Source organism: Schistocerca piceifrons, chromosome 2 (assembly GCF_021461385.2).
Source record: "Schistocerca piceifrons isolate TAMUIC-IGC-003096 chromosome 2, iqSchPice1.1, whole genome shotgun sequence".
Classification (NCBI taxonomy): Eukaryota; Metazoa; Arthropoda; class Insecta; order Orthoptera; family Acrididae; genus Schistocerca; species Schistocerca piceifrons.
The window spans coordinates 832,296,044-832,310,934 of NC_060139.1; the positions used below are offsets into that span (position 1 = coordinate 832,296,044).

The window sequence follows — 14,891 nt, forward strand, 5'->3', positions numbered from 1 at the left end:
AGTTGAGGTACTCAGAGGTGTGACCCCGCTGGGTTCCTCACCGCCTAACAGAAGACCATAAAGAGCCACGAATGTACGGGATGGCCTGCGAGTTGAGAGGCTGAGTGTAAAAATGTTTTGTTGAACATCGTCACAGGCGATGAAACATGGAACCATCCCTTCGAACCAGAAACGAAACGGCAATCTATGGAGTAGTGCCACACCACCTCTCCACGAAAGAAAAAGTTCAGAGCCGCAACCTCAGCCGGTATACAGAGGGATCCAAAAAAATGTATCCACTCTTTAAAAGTCCATAACTGGCAAACTAATTGACATAGTTGTCTCATCTTTGGTAGTGTATAGTTTGTAGTTCCGGCAATCCCTACACAAGAGATGTATTGCGTTGTTTTGTTTTGTCAGATGACAGTCGCCCAATAGTCAGCGTTTTGTTCTTAGTTGCACCTAGTTACTCGAGTAAACATGGCTGTCGCAAGGCTTACATTCGATGAAAGGAAGTCAGTTTTGAAGTGGTATTTTAAGTACGAAAACACTAATGAGGTTCAACGGCAATGGCGAAATGAGTATCAAACAGAGCCACCGACACGTTGAACGATTCGTCGCATTCGAGACAAATTTGAAGCCGAAGGCTGTGTTAAAGATGTACACAAACAACGATCTGGACGAACTCTGTGCCCGCAGCTCGTGGTCGTGCGGTAGCGTTCTCGCTTCCCGCGCCCGGGTTCCCGGGTTCGATTCCCGGCGGGGTCAGGGATTTTCTCTGCCTCGTGATGGCTGGGTGTTGTGTGATGTCCTTAGATTAGTTAGGTTTAAGTAGTTCTAAGTTCTAGGGGACTGATGACCATAGATGTTAAGTCCCATAGTGCTCAGAGCCATTTTTTTGACGACCTGTGACAATAACAAATCCAGCTAACTCCCGTTGTGTGTTACAACAATTCACTCGCTCACCACAGAAGTCTGTGAGACAGAGTGCCCGTGTAATTGGAGTGAGTGGCTCAAGTGTTCGGCGAATTTTGAAGACAGCAAAGTGGAAGTGCTACATCCCACGATTGCTACACGCAATGAACGAGGACGACCGAGATCGTAGAATGGAGTACTGCGAGTGGTTTACTAACATGGTGCGCAACGATGAAGTGTTTGCAGAGATGATTGTGTGGTCTGATAAGGCACAGTTCAAACTCAATGGTACAGTAAATCGCCACAATTCCATCTATTGGGCCGCCCAAATCCTAATGTCCATGTAGACAAAGCCTTTAATTTTCCAGGAGTAAATGTGTGGTGTGGGTTGTCTTACCGGGGACTGATTGGGCCATTCTTCTTTGACGGCACAGTTACCGGTGAGCTGTACCTTCAGAAGCTTCAGACATCCATTTTACCTTGCATCCGAGACTTTTATGGAGACGGAAGAGTTTACTTTCAACAAGATGGTGCCCCAGTCCACTACCATAATCGTGTTAGGGCGAATCTCGACGAAAATCTACCAGGAAGATGGATAGGCTGTAGAGGTGCTGTGGAGTATCCACCACGTTCCCCAGACCAAACTCCTCTGGACTTTTACCTGTGGGTAACACTAAAGGAAGTCGTTTATCGACAAAAGCCACGCACATTGGATGAACTTCGAGAATCCATCGTACATTCAAGGGCAAAAATCCAACTGAACACGTTGCAGTCAGTGGTTCGTGCTGCAGTTCGGCGGCATCCTTTGTGTGTGGATGTTAGTGGTGACCATTTCGAACACCTACAGTGATATCTTTAAGTTGGACTTTAAGATACACTTTCACCAAAAATGAGACAACTCCGTCAATTAGTTTGCAAGTTGTGGACTTTTAAACAGTGGATACTTTTTTTTGGGCCCCTCTGTATTCATGGTGACGGTCTTCTGAGGCTCTGAAGGGGTTATTCTTTTTGATTTCCTCCGTCACGGTGCAATGATCAACTCTGAAGTGTGTTGTTATACCCCTAGGAAACTGAGTAAACAACTCCAGCGTACTCGTAGCCACAAAAATGCAATCGGACTCCACCTTCTTCCTGACAACGCAAGGCTCACACTAGTCTGCGCGCCCGAGAGGACGTCACAAAACTTCATTGGGATGGTCTTCCTCATCCATCCTACAGCCCGCACCTCGCACCTGCGACTTCCATCTGTTTGGCCCAATGAAGGATGCACTCCGCGGGAAGCAGTACGTGGGTGATGTTGAGGTTATTGATGCAGCCAGACGTTGGCTCCGACGTCGACCATTAGAGTGCTACCATGCGAGCATACAGGCCCTTCCAGTAAGGTGGCGTAAGGCCGTTGCGTTGAACGGAGATTATGTTGAAAAATAGTTTTTGTTGTCAAAATAGTGGGGAAGAATATAGTGTATTGGAATCTTAAATAAATTCAGTCTGGTTCCAGGAAAAAATGTGTTGCATCACTTATCGACAGCCCCTCGTACTTTTACGTCTGAGGATAGGTTTCGTGTCGCATATTGTGAACAATATTGGTCATATAACACAAGTTAACCATGTGGTGCATCAATTTCACTGCAGTGGACAAGTTATAATTGTCAATTTTCTGGCGTTTTCAATCATTCATGAGACTGCAAATGCATGCAGGACACAACACCAATAGGGAGTGCCCATTGCAGTGAACTGCGTGCATTTGCAGACTCAGGACTGGTTGAAAATGCCAAAGAAGTGACCATTAACAGCTGTCCACTGTAGTGGACGCTATGCGCAACAGGATTAAGTTAAAATTATTCTTGCTGCATGCCTTCCCGAGATGGGAACCACGAAATTAAATTTAATGAGACAAGCGTTCTAGCACGAACAACCCATTATCATGCGCGCATGTATAGAGAAGCAATAGAGATTCACAAACACCATAATAATTTTAATAGAAAAGAGGAAGTTTTAAAGTTGGACAAAATATGGATGTCGACGTTGCGCCAGCAGAATGACAATTGATTACGCTTAATCGAGAATGATGACGCCTTCCAAAGATAGGCATACTGTCGGCACCACGTAACGAATGGTGGTGCCCTCTATGCGCTCTATAAATGCGAGAGTACCTGGAGCCTCAGTGGCAGTAGCCGGACAACCTCAGAAGATGTCTCCCGCAGATGGAGACGAAATGTCAGGTGGAAATTTTATACATCGACCACGGCCTCTCAGCCCGGAAGTTTCAACTGAAGACAACACCGGCCATGAAAGCCTATATTTTATGATTAAAAAGTATTGTTAAAATCAAGTGAGTAAATATATCGATGATGAGATTCTCTGTTAACCTTAATGCCCTGAGTGAGAGTGAGGAAAAATTTTAGGACCTGTTGAATGGAATGAAAAGCCTAATGAGCACACATTATAGATTAAGGGTAAGTCGAAGGAAGACGAAAGCAATGAGCAGTGGTAGAAATGAGATTATCGATAAAGTTATCAATACTGGGAACGACAACGTATACAAAGTTAAGGAGTTCTGTTACCTTGGAAATAATTAACACACGATGGACGAAGCAACGAGGACATAATAAGCAGCCTAATGCAGGAAAGTCTACACCATTGGACATAGGTCTTAAGGAAGAAATATCTGACAGAGCGCATTTGGGGCACAGCAGTTTATGAAGGTGATTCCTGGACTGTGGAGCCCCACGGAGTGGCCGCGCGGTTAGAGGCGCCATGTTAGAGTCCTCCCTCGGGCATGGGCGTGTGTGTTGTTCTTAGTGTAAGTTAGTTTAAGCAGTGTGTGAGTCTAGGGACCAACGACCTCAGCAGGTCCCTTAGGAATTCACAAACATTTGAACATTTGACATGGACTGAGGGAAAGCCGGAAAAGGAGAAAGTCGAAGCATTTCAGAAGCGGTGCTATTTTTTTTTTTTTTTTTTTTTGATCATCAGTCTACTGACTGGTTTGATGCGGTCCGCCACGAATTCCTTTCCTGTGCTAACCTCTTCATCTCAGAGTAGCACTTGCAACGTACGTCCTCAATTATTTGCTTGACGTATTCCAATCTCTGTCTTCCTCTACAGTTTTTGCCCTCTACAGCTCCCTCTAGTACCATGGAAGTCATTCCCTCATGTCTTAGCAGATGTCCTATCATCCTGTCCCTTCTCCTTATCAGTGTTTTCCACATATTCCTTTCCTCTCCGATTCTGCGTAGAACTTCCTCATTCCTTACCTTATCAGTCCACCTAATTTTCAACATTCGTCTATAGCACCACATCTCAAATGCTTCGATTCTCTTCTGTTCCGGTTTTCCCACAGTCCATGTTTCACTACCATACAATGCTGTACTCCACACGTACATCCTCAGAAATTTCTTCCTCAAATTAAGGCCGGTATTTGATATTAGTAGACTTCTCTTGGCCAGAAATGCCTTTTTTGCCATAGCGAGTCTGCTTTTGATGTCCTCCTTGCTCCGTCCGTCATTGGTTATTTTACTGCCTAGGTAGCAGAATTCCTTAACTTCATTGACTTCGTGACCATCAATCCTCATGTTAAGTTTCTCGCTGTTCTCATTTCTACTAGTTCTCATTACCTTCGACTTTCTCCGATTTACACTCAAACCATACTGTGTACTCATTAGACTGTTCATTCCGTTCAGCAGATCATTTAATTCTTCTTCACTTTCACTCAGGATAGCAATGTCATCAGCGAATCGTATCATTGATATCCTTTCACCTTGTATTTTAATTCCACTCCTGAACCTTTATTTTATTTCCATCATTGCTTCCTCGATGTACAGGTTCAAGAGTAGGGGCGAAAGGCTACAGCCTTGTCTTACACCCTTCTTAATACGAGCACTTCGTTCTTGATCGTCCACTCTTATTATTCCCTCTTGGTTGTTGTACATATTGTATATGACCTGTCTCTCCCTATAGCTTACACCTACTTTTTTCAGAATCTCGAATAGCTTGCACCATTTTATATTGTCGAACGCTTTTTCCAGGTCGACAAATCCTATGAAAGTGTCTTTATTTTTCTTTAGTCTTGCTTCCATTATTAGCCGTAACGTCATAATTGCCTCTCTCGTCCCTTTACTTTTCCTAAAGCCATACTGATCGTCACCTAGCGCATTCTCAATTTTCTTTTCCATTCTTCTGTATATTATTTTTGTAAGCAGCTTCGATGCATGAGCTGTTAAGCTGATTGTGCGATAATTCTCGCACTTGTCAGCTCTTGCCGTCTTCGGAATTGTGTGGATGATGCTTTTCCGAAAGTCAGATGGTATATCGCCAGACTCATATATTCTACACAGCAACGTGAATAGTCGTTTTGTTGCCACTTCCCCCAATGATTTTAGAAATTCTGATGGAATGTTATCTATCCCTTCTGCCTTATTTGACCGTAGGTCCTCCAAAGCTCTTTTAAATTCCGATTCTAATACTGGATCCCCTATCTCTTCTAAATCGACTCCTGTTTCTTCTTCTATCACATCAGACAAATCTTCACCCTCATAGAGGCTTTCAATGTATTCTTTCCACCTATCTGCTCTCTCCTCTGCATTTAACAGTGGAATTCCCGCTGCACTCTCAATGTTACCACCGTTGCTTTTAATGTCACCAAAGGTTGTTTTGACTTTCCTGTATGCTGAGTCTGTCCTTCCGACAATCATATCTTTTTCGATGTCTTCACATTTTTCCTGCAGCCATTTCGTCTTAGCTTCCCTGCACTTCCTATTTATTTCATTCCTCAGCGACTTGTATTTCTGTATTCCTGATTTTCCCGGAACATGTTTGTACTTCCTCCTTTCATCAATCAACTGAAGTATTTCTTCTGTTACCCATGGTTTCTTCGCAGCTACCTTCTTTGTACCTATGTTTTCCTTCCCAACTTCTGTGATGGCCCTTTTTAGAGATGTCCATTCCTCTTCAACTGTACTGCCTACTGCGCAATTCCTTATTGCTGTATCTATAGCGTTAGAGAACTTCAAACGTATCTCGTCCTTCCTTAGTACTTCCGTATCCCACTTATTTGCGTATTGCTTCTTCCTGACTAATGTCTTGAACTTCAGCCTACTCTTCATCACTACTATATTGTGATCTGAGTCTATATCTGCTCCTGGGTACGCCTTGCAATCCAGTATCTGATTTTGGAATCTCTGTCTGACCATGATGTAATCTAATTGAAATCTTCCCGTATCTCCCGGCCTTTTCCAAGTATACCTCCTCCTCTTGTGATTCTTGAACAGGGTATTCGCTATTACTACCTGAAACTTGTTACAGAACTCAATTAGTCTTTCTCCTCTTTCATTCCTTGTCCCAAGCCCATATTCTCCTGTAACCTTTTCTTCTACTCCTTCCCCTACAACTGCATTCCAGTCGCCCATGAGTATTAGATTTTCGTCCCCCTTTACATACTGCATTACCCTTTCAATATCCTCATACACTTTCTCTATCTGTTCATCTTCAGCTTGCGACGTCGCCATGTATACCTGAACTATCGTTGTCGGTGTTGGTCTGCTGTCGATTCTGATTAGAACAACCCGGTGACTGAACTGTTCACAGTAACACACCCTCTGCCCTACCTTCCTATTCATAACGAATCCTACACCTGTTATACCATTTTCTGCTGCTGTTGATATTACCCGATACTCATCTGGCCAGAAATCCTTGTCTTCCTTCCACTTCACTTCACTGACCCCTACTATATCTAGATTGAGCCTTTGCATTTCCCTTTTCAGATTTTCTAGTTTCCCTACCACGTTCAAGCTTCTGACACTCCACGCCCCGACTCGTAGAACGTTGTCCTTTCGTTGATTATTCAATCTTTTTCTCATGGTAACCTCCCCCTTGGCAGTCCCCTCCCGGAGATCCGAATGGGGGACTATTCCGGAATCTTTTGCCAATGGAGAGATCATCATGACACTTCTTCAATTACAGGCCACATGTCCTGTGGATACACGTTACGTGTCTTTAATGCCTTCTGCATCCTCATGTCGTTGATCATTGCTGATTCTTCCGCCTTTAGGGGCAATTTCCCACCCCTAGGACATGAGAGTGCCCTGAACCTCTATCCGCTCCTCCGCCCTCTTTGACAAGGCCGTTGGCAGAATGAGGCTGGCTTCTTATGCCGGAAGTCTTTGGCCGCCAATGCTGATTATTTATCAAAATTTAGGCAGTGGCGGGGATCGAACCCGGGACCGAAGACGTTTTGATTATGTATCAAAGACGCTACCCCTAGACCACGGTGCTATAGAAAGATGCTACATTGTAGACGGATTGATATGGATTGAGGGTGTGCTCAGCAGAATCAACGAGGATAGGAGTATGTGGATAACTTTGACCGAAAGGAGGGACGGGTTGGTAGGTCATGTACACTGTCTGATCAAAAGGAATCCGGACACGCCGATGTAACACGGAACTGACCACTTGATTTCACGAGAGGTGGACCTTCAGGGTGGTTAGTATTGTGTAGTCAGCAGAGTAGCAGTAACAACAGAATAAAGTGGCCAGGAGAGCTTAGTGACTTCAAACATGAACTAATCATTGGATGTCACCTGAGTAACAAATTTGTCACGAACATTTCGATCGTTCTAAAGCTGCCTGTGTCGATTGTTGGTGACGTTATTGCGAAGTCGAAATGTGAAGGAGCAACCACTGCTAAACCACGACCAGGCAGACCTAATGTACTGACGGACAGGGACATGGCGGAGGGTGATTGTACAAAATCGCATGAAATCAGCGGATGAAATCACTCGTGAGTTACAAAGTGCTACCATCAGTCCAGCTAGCAGAATGACTATGCTAGGGAGTTAAAAAGAATGGAGTAATGTCGTCGAGCAGCTCCTCATAAGCCACATATTTCTGTAATCAACGCTATCTTTGAGGTGATGTAACAGCTACTTTTATGGACAGTGGATTACTGTAAAGGAGTGACTTGCGGTGATGTGTCACGCTATTCCCTCCCGCAGACCCGTTGAATTGGCGTGGGTTTGACGTTGCCTGTACAACGGTACCTGCCAGGTGCCAACAGTGAAGTACGTAGGAGGTGGCATTACTGTATGGGGGTGTTCTTCGTGGTTAGGGTGTAGTCCCCTTTTTTACGCTTAAGAGAACGCTAAGTGAGAGAGAATATGGAAATATTTTACAGCATTGGGTACTGCGTACAGTACAGAAACAGCTCAGAGACTATGGTTGTTTGTATCAGTATGACAATGCATCCTGTCATAAAGTAGCACCTGTGAGTCGATGGTTTATGGGCAATAACATTCCTGAAATGGACAGGCCTGACCAGGACCCCGACCTGAACTCAGCACAATAGCTTTGAGATGAGTTAGAACGTAGACTTACTTCTAGACCGCAGTGTCCAGCTTCAGTATAATCTCTGGTTTCGGCTCTTCAGGTAGAATGGGCTGCCATTCCCGCCCATTAATAGGTGTCCCTATAATTTTGACCAGATGGTGTATTAAAAGGTCGCGGTGTAACTTCCACGGAATGAGAGGGAGCTATAGAGTGTAAAGACCATAGGGGAAGACAGTGATTCGAAAATATCCAAATGTAAATGAGGAGGTAGGTCGCAATTGCTACTTTGAGATGAAAAGGTTGGCACAGGAGCCGAATTCGTAGTGGGCCACATCAAACAGAGGACTAATGACTCAAAAACTCCCTTAGGTGTGTATTGTGTATTAAACCTGGGACCTGGCAACGACAGAGGGATTTTGTCCCACTGTAGCCCTCAGTGGTTTATAGCCCCACAACAGGCCACAGCAGTCCACATACCCCACCACCACATCACATCGAACCCAGGGTTATTGTGAGGTTTGGCCCCCAGTGGACCGCCCCTCCCCCCCCCCTCCCCCCCATGAATGCCTCATACCAGACGAATGTAACCCCAAATGTATGCGTGGTGGAGTAATTATGGTGTACGCATACATGGAAACAGTGTTTGCACAACAATCGCTGACACACCGGACGTCGACACTAATCTGCCTGGCGGATTCCCGCTCGGGAAGCAGCGCGTTAGAACGCGCGGCTAGCCGGGCGGGACTAAGGTATCTGGGTAGTTGTCCCATATTGCGAACAGTAATTGTCCTATAACACAAGAAAAGTTCATTAGCGTGATTAAAATGCGTGGTAAAAAGATACCAGCGGTAATATTCGCTTATGCCATTTCCATGTTCACTGAAAGTGAGGAAGAATTGAAGGGCCTATTTAATGTTATGAACCGTGTAATAAGCACACAATATAAACTTGGTATCCGAAAAAAAAAACGAAAGTAATGAGGAGTATCAGAAAAGAGGTTCTTTACAAACTTAGCATCAAAATTGGGGGCCACAATGTAGACAACGTGAAGGGACTCCACTACCTTAGAAGTAAAATAGTACACGAAGCAAAGAAGACTTAAAAGGGAAGAACAGCAGAGGCAAAGGCATAAGTCGTTGACCTTAATTTGAAGAAGACGTTTCAGACATTTTGTACGGAAGTGAATCGTGGATTGTGGGATCGAGGCGTGTGAGATGTGGTTTCGTAGAAAAATGTTGAAAACTAGGTGGACTGATAAGTTAAGAAATGGGGAGGTTCCCTGGAGAATCAGCGAGGAGAGAAACGAGTGGAACACATTGACAACAAGAAGCAACATTATGATAGGATATTTGTTAAGTCATCAAGGAATAATCCATTGAAGCTGCGAGAGCTATATAAGGTAAAAACCGTAGAGGACACCGAAGATTGGAATATTTCAAACAAACAACTGATGTCATTGAGTGGTTCTGAGAAGAATCAGTTGGCACAAGACAGGAATTCGTGGTGGGCCACATCAGAACGGTCAGGAAAGGAATTCGTGGTGGGCCACATCAAAACGGTCATAAAGCAGGTGACTGAAGAAACACACTACCTTGTATTATCTTTTTTCCGTCCAGAGACCCTGTCGCTCAATGAGCGACCGCCGCATCATCCTCTGCCAATGGCGACACTGGATGCGATATAAAGGCCCATGGGTTTTGCTTACCGCCTCCCAGTCGCTCTCAGTTTTCGTGACCTACTCAGTCAAGTACAGCTACTACTCAGTCAAGTAGCTCATTAATTGGTATGACGAGGCCGAATGCACCCCCATTCCAGTGCTTGCACCAAGGAAAGCTCCTTGGCAGTGTCGGGAATCGAACTCAGGTCCTCTGCAGTCAGCCGCACTGGCTACTCTGCTACGGAGGCGGACACCTTGTGATGTACGCAAAGCTAACTTATCGACTGACGTACCATACCTGCCCATCAGAGGTAGGCAGCTTGGTTCATAAGCAGTATTGGACCTAAAACAGTCCCTTGAGGTATCCTGAAAGCTAATTTCAAGTCTGAAGAAGGGTACCTGTCAAACAAAAGGTAGGACTGTTGGACTGGACTTGACTCGTTCTGCTCTAAGGTACGAGTAGAGTGCCAGCGACACTTTGGTCTGTACGAACTACACTGAGGGAAAGAGAACCACAGTATCAAGTAGGAGTTGTGCGACATAAACGAAAGTTGGTAGGCGGTTTTCTACGTCTGCAGGATGGTGTGTATTCCAGTTTCGCGCCAGTCGCATAAGGGTGGCGTTAAATACACGATGTTAACGTTAGTTAATTTTGACACTGAACTTGGTGAGTTGATGTTAATCAAGAATGCCTTTAAGGCGACAAAGACGCCATTATCAAAATCTCACTCATTTTGAAGAATGCTGTGTAATAGGGCTACGAGAAGCTGGATGTTCCTTCTGCGATACTGCAGAAAGACTTGGCAAGAATGTAGCCATTGTACATGATTATTGGCAGCGATAGTCACGGGAATGTACGGATGCTAGAAGACCGAGCTGCGGACGACCACGTGGCGCTATCGAGAGAGAAGACCATCGTGTTCGGGGTACGGCCCTGGTGCATAGTATTGCATCTGCAGCATCAATTTGAGCTGTATTTGGCACCACAGTGACACAACAAACCGTTACAAATCGGTTGTTTCAAGGACAGCTCCGAGCCAGTGGGCCTGTAGCGTGCATTCCACTGATTCCATACCCCGCCATTTGCATCTTCAATAGTGTCTACATCTACATCTACATCTACACTCCGCAAGCCATCCAACGGTGTGTGGCGGAGGGCACTTTACGTGCCACTGTCATTACCTCCCTTTCCTGTTCCAGTCGCGTATGGTTCGCGGGAAGAACGACTGCCGGAAAGCCTCCGTGTGTGCTCGAATCTCTCTAATTTTACATTCGTGATCTCCTCGGGAGGTATAAGTAGGGGGAAGCAATATATTCGATACCTCATCCAGAAACGCACCCTCTCGAAACCTGGACAGCAAGCTACACCGCGATGCAGAGCGCCTCTCTTGCAGAGTCTGCTACTTGAGTTTGCTAAACATCTCCGTAACGCTATCACGCTTACCAAATAACCCTGTGACGAAACGCGCCGCTCTTCTTTGGATCTTCTCTATCTCCTCTGTCAACCCGTCCTGGTACGGTTCCCACACTGATGAGAAATACTCAAATATAGGTCGAAAGAGTGTTTTGTAAGCCACCTCCTTTGTTGATGGACTACATTTTCTAAGGACTCTCCCAATGAATCTCAACCTGGCACCCGCCTTACCAACAATTAATTTTATATGATCATTCCACTTCAAATCGTTCCGTACGCATACTCCCAGATATTTTACAGAAGTAACTGCTATCAGTGTTTGTTCCGCTATCATATAATCATCCAATAAAGGAGCCTTCTTTCTATGTATTCGCCATACATTTGTCTATGTTAAAGATCAGTTGCCACTCCCTACACCAAGTGCCTATCCGCTGCAGATCTTCCTGCATTTCGCTGCAATTTTCTAATGCTGCAACTTCTCTGTATAATACAGCATCTTCCGCGAAAAGCCGCATGGAGCGAGAGCTTTTTGGAGGCCAGCGTGGAAATCTGTTGTGTTTTCTGATGGAAGCTGGTTCTGCCTCGGTGCCAGTGGTGGCTGTGTGGTGGGCAGAGGGAGGCCAGTTGAGGGCCTGCAACGGACGTGTCTGTGTGCTAAACACGCCCGACCTAAACCTGGAGTTCTGGTCTAGGGAGTGGTATCATATGACAGTAGGAGCGCTCTCGTGATTATCCCACGCACCCTTCTCGCGAAACTCCACGTCAGTCTGGTGATTCGACCTATTGTGCAGCCATTCATGAACAGCATTCCAGGGAGTATTTTCCAACAGGATAACGCTCGTCCAAATACCGCTGTTCTAACCAACCACGTTGCCTTGGTCTGCTCGATCAGCAAATCGGACTACAGTGGAGCACGTATGAGACATCGTCGGACGACAACTCCAGCGTCATCCAGAAATGGGATTAACCGTATCTGAAACTTCCTGGCAGATTGAAGCTGTGTGTCGGACCGAGACTCGAACTCGGGACCCTTGCCTTTCGCGGGCAATTGCTCTACCAACTGCGCTACCCAAGCACGATTCACGCCCCGTCCTCACAGCTTCACTTCTGCCAGTACCTCGTCTCCTACCTTCCAAACTTTACAGAAGCTCTCCTGCGAACCTTGCAGAACTAGCACTCCTGAAAGAAAGGATATTGCGGAGACATGGCTTAGCCGCAGCCTGGGGGATGTTTCCAGAATGAGATTTTCACTCTGCAGCGGAGGGTGCGCTGATATGGAACTTCCTGGCAGATTAAAACTGTGTGCCGGACCGAGACTCGAACTCGGGACCTTTGCCTTTCGCGGGCAAGTGCTTTACCAACTGAGCTACCCAAGCACGACTCAAGGCCTCTCCTCACAGCTTCACTTCTGCCAGTACCTCGTCTCCTACCTTCCAAACTTTACAGAAGCTCTCCTGCGAACCTTGCAGAACTAGCACTCCTGAAAGAAATGATATTGCGGAGACATGGCTTAGCCACAGCCTGGGGGATGTTTCCAAACAGATTTTCACTCTGTAGCGGAGTGTACGCTGATATGAAACTTCTGCAAGGTTCGCAGGAGACCTTCTGTAAAGTCTGGAAGGTAGGAGACGAGATATTGGCAGAAGTAAAACTGTGAGGACGGGGCGTGAGTCGTGCTTGGGTAGCTCAGTTGGTAGAGCACTTGCCCACGTAAGGCAAAGGTCCCGAGTTCGAGTCTCGGTCCGGCACACAGTTTTAATCTGCCAGGAAGTTTCATATCAGCGCACACTCCGCTGCAGAGTGAAAATCTCATTCTGGAAACATCCCAGCTGCGTTCAACATTCTGGCTGTTACGCCAGTTATTAATGTACCAGTATTTTCCATTTGCAACGACTTATTTTTCATTAACCTGTCATTTTGCAATATTAATCACGTCAGTATGTGGCCTAGGGAACGTATTCCCGAAATTTCATTACTCTACATGAATTATTTTTTGATGTTGCGATTTTTTCCGTCAGTGTATATTGCGGTGGCGCGGCCGAGAGGTGAAGATGAGATCGTCGACCCCCGTGGGAGCGCAGCACGAGGCAGCGCGCTTCGCGGAAGGACGGCCGGTCGGTTCGCCGGGCCGGGCGCCGGCTGCGACTGCAGGTCGATATATAAAGGGCCGCGCCGACCGGCGCCGCATCCGCCATGGCGCCCCAGCCACGCTCTCTCTGCTCGGGTCTGCTCGTCCTGCTTCTGCTGCCGCTGCTGGCCGCTGCCGACCCTGTTCCAGCCGACACATTCGTGACTGAGGGATGCGTGCCCTACAAGCCGACGGGCACGCCCGCGGACAGCGCGGTAAGTCGCAGCTGAGCTCGCGGCGCCTGCCGACACGCCCTCCTCTCGCACCGCGGGCTGGCACAGTTGCTCAAGTTCCTCTACCCTCGTGTCTGCGCTCACACATTTGTCTCAAGTGGGCACGCGCCGTCTCCATTGTGTGTGTGTGTGTGTGTGTGTGTGTGTGTGTGTCGTTCTTAAGGAGGGCAGGTAGGGGGGGGGGAAGAGTCGGTCTTGTGGGGGCGAGGGGGGGGGGAGGGGATAGTAGTGGAGCAAGCAGGATATTAACTGAAGTGTTCGATACCATGATACCATTTAGCCGACTCACCAACCTAGCTGCCGTCTTTGAACCTAACCTAGACCTCAGGCTACTATACAGATCAGTCTATCACTTTATCTAACCTTATATGATTTATTCGTTGACATAGTTAGCTCATAACCAAACTCACCTTCCACCCTAACGTACACCTCGGGTACAGATAAGTCTATCACCACAATACACATTCTAGAAACTAAAATAGAAATGTTGTCAATGTTACGTTCCCTTTCTGTTTGCACAAACGCATATGGCGTCACATAACCCACCATCGATATTTTATGGGATGAAGCCGACATCCAGTATCGGTAGGTTCAGTTGTCTCTTAAGCGAGTATGTGGTACAGGAGAAGGGTCACACAAGGACGCTTATGGAAAGAAGTATTGAAAAATTCATGGCACATTAAAACTTTCTGCCGTACTGAGACTCGAACCGGAACCTCGCCTTGAAAGCAATTCGTTTACGGACTGAGATGTCCACTCACGCCTCACCACTCTCACCACTCACGTTCACACCCTTACTTCCGCACCTCTCTCCTAGTGAAATTTAAAGAGCTGCGTCCGAAATTCAACAGAGGCAGTCTTATTATGGCATTGCCTTGTCGAATACTGTGGTGGAAATTTTTCAAGTGTCAGGAGTCCCAGTCCAGAAACAGTTTTAATCTGCCAGTAAGTTTCAAAGCACTGCCTGCTCCGCTGCACGGTGAAAGAAACATTCTGGATGTAAATGTTTTGTGATGTCCTTAGGTTAGTTAGGTTTAAGTAGTTCTAAGTTCTAGGGGACTGATTACCTTAGATGTTAAGTCCCATAGTGCTCAGAGCCAATAATAATAAGTAAATGTTGTTGTTGGGTCGAAATGGGAAATAAAACTGAGGGTAAAAATTTTATACTGTCTGCACTTTTAAAACAGTATTGCTATGTGTTTACCTTACCACCCCCTCCCCGTCTTTCCAAAGAAATATCCT

At 46.1% G+C, this 14,891-nt stretch overlaps 1 protein-coding gene across 1 annotated transcript in view; it reads left to right on the forward strand.

Annotated features, from left to right (window-relative positions):
* The first annotated feature begins 13,424 nt into the window (after window positions 1–13,424).
* The window catches only part of LOC124777873, a 34,431-nt gene continuing 32,964 nt past the window's right edge, over window positions 13,425–14,891 (forward strand). The window contains exon 1 of the mRNA XM_047253412.1: window positions 13,425–13,631. Coding sequence (XP_047109368.1) covers window positions 13,482–13,631 — 150 coding nt within the window. The 5' untranslated portion in view covers window positions 13,425–13,481. The remainder of the gene's footprint in view (window positions 13,632–14,891) is intronic.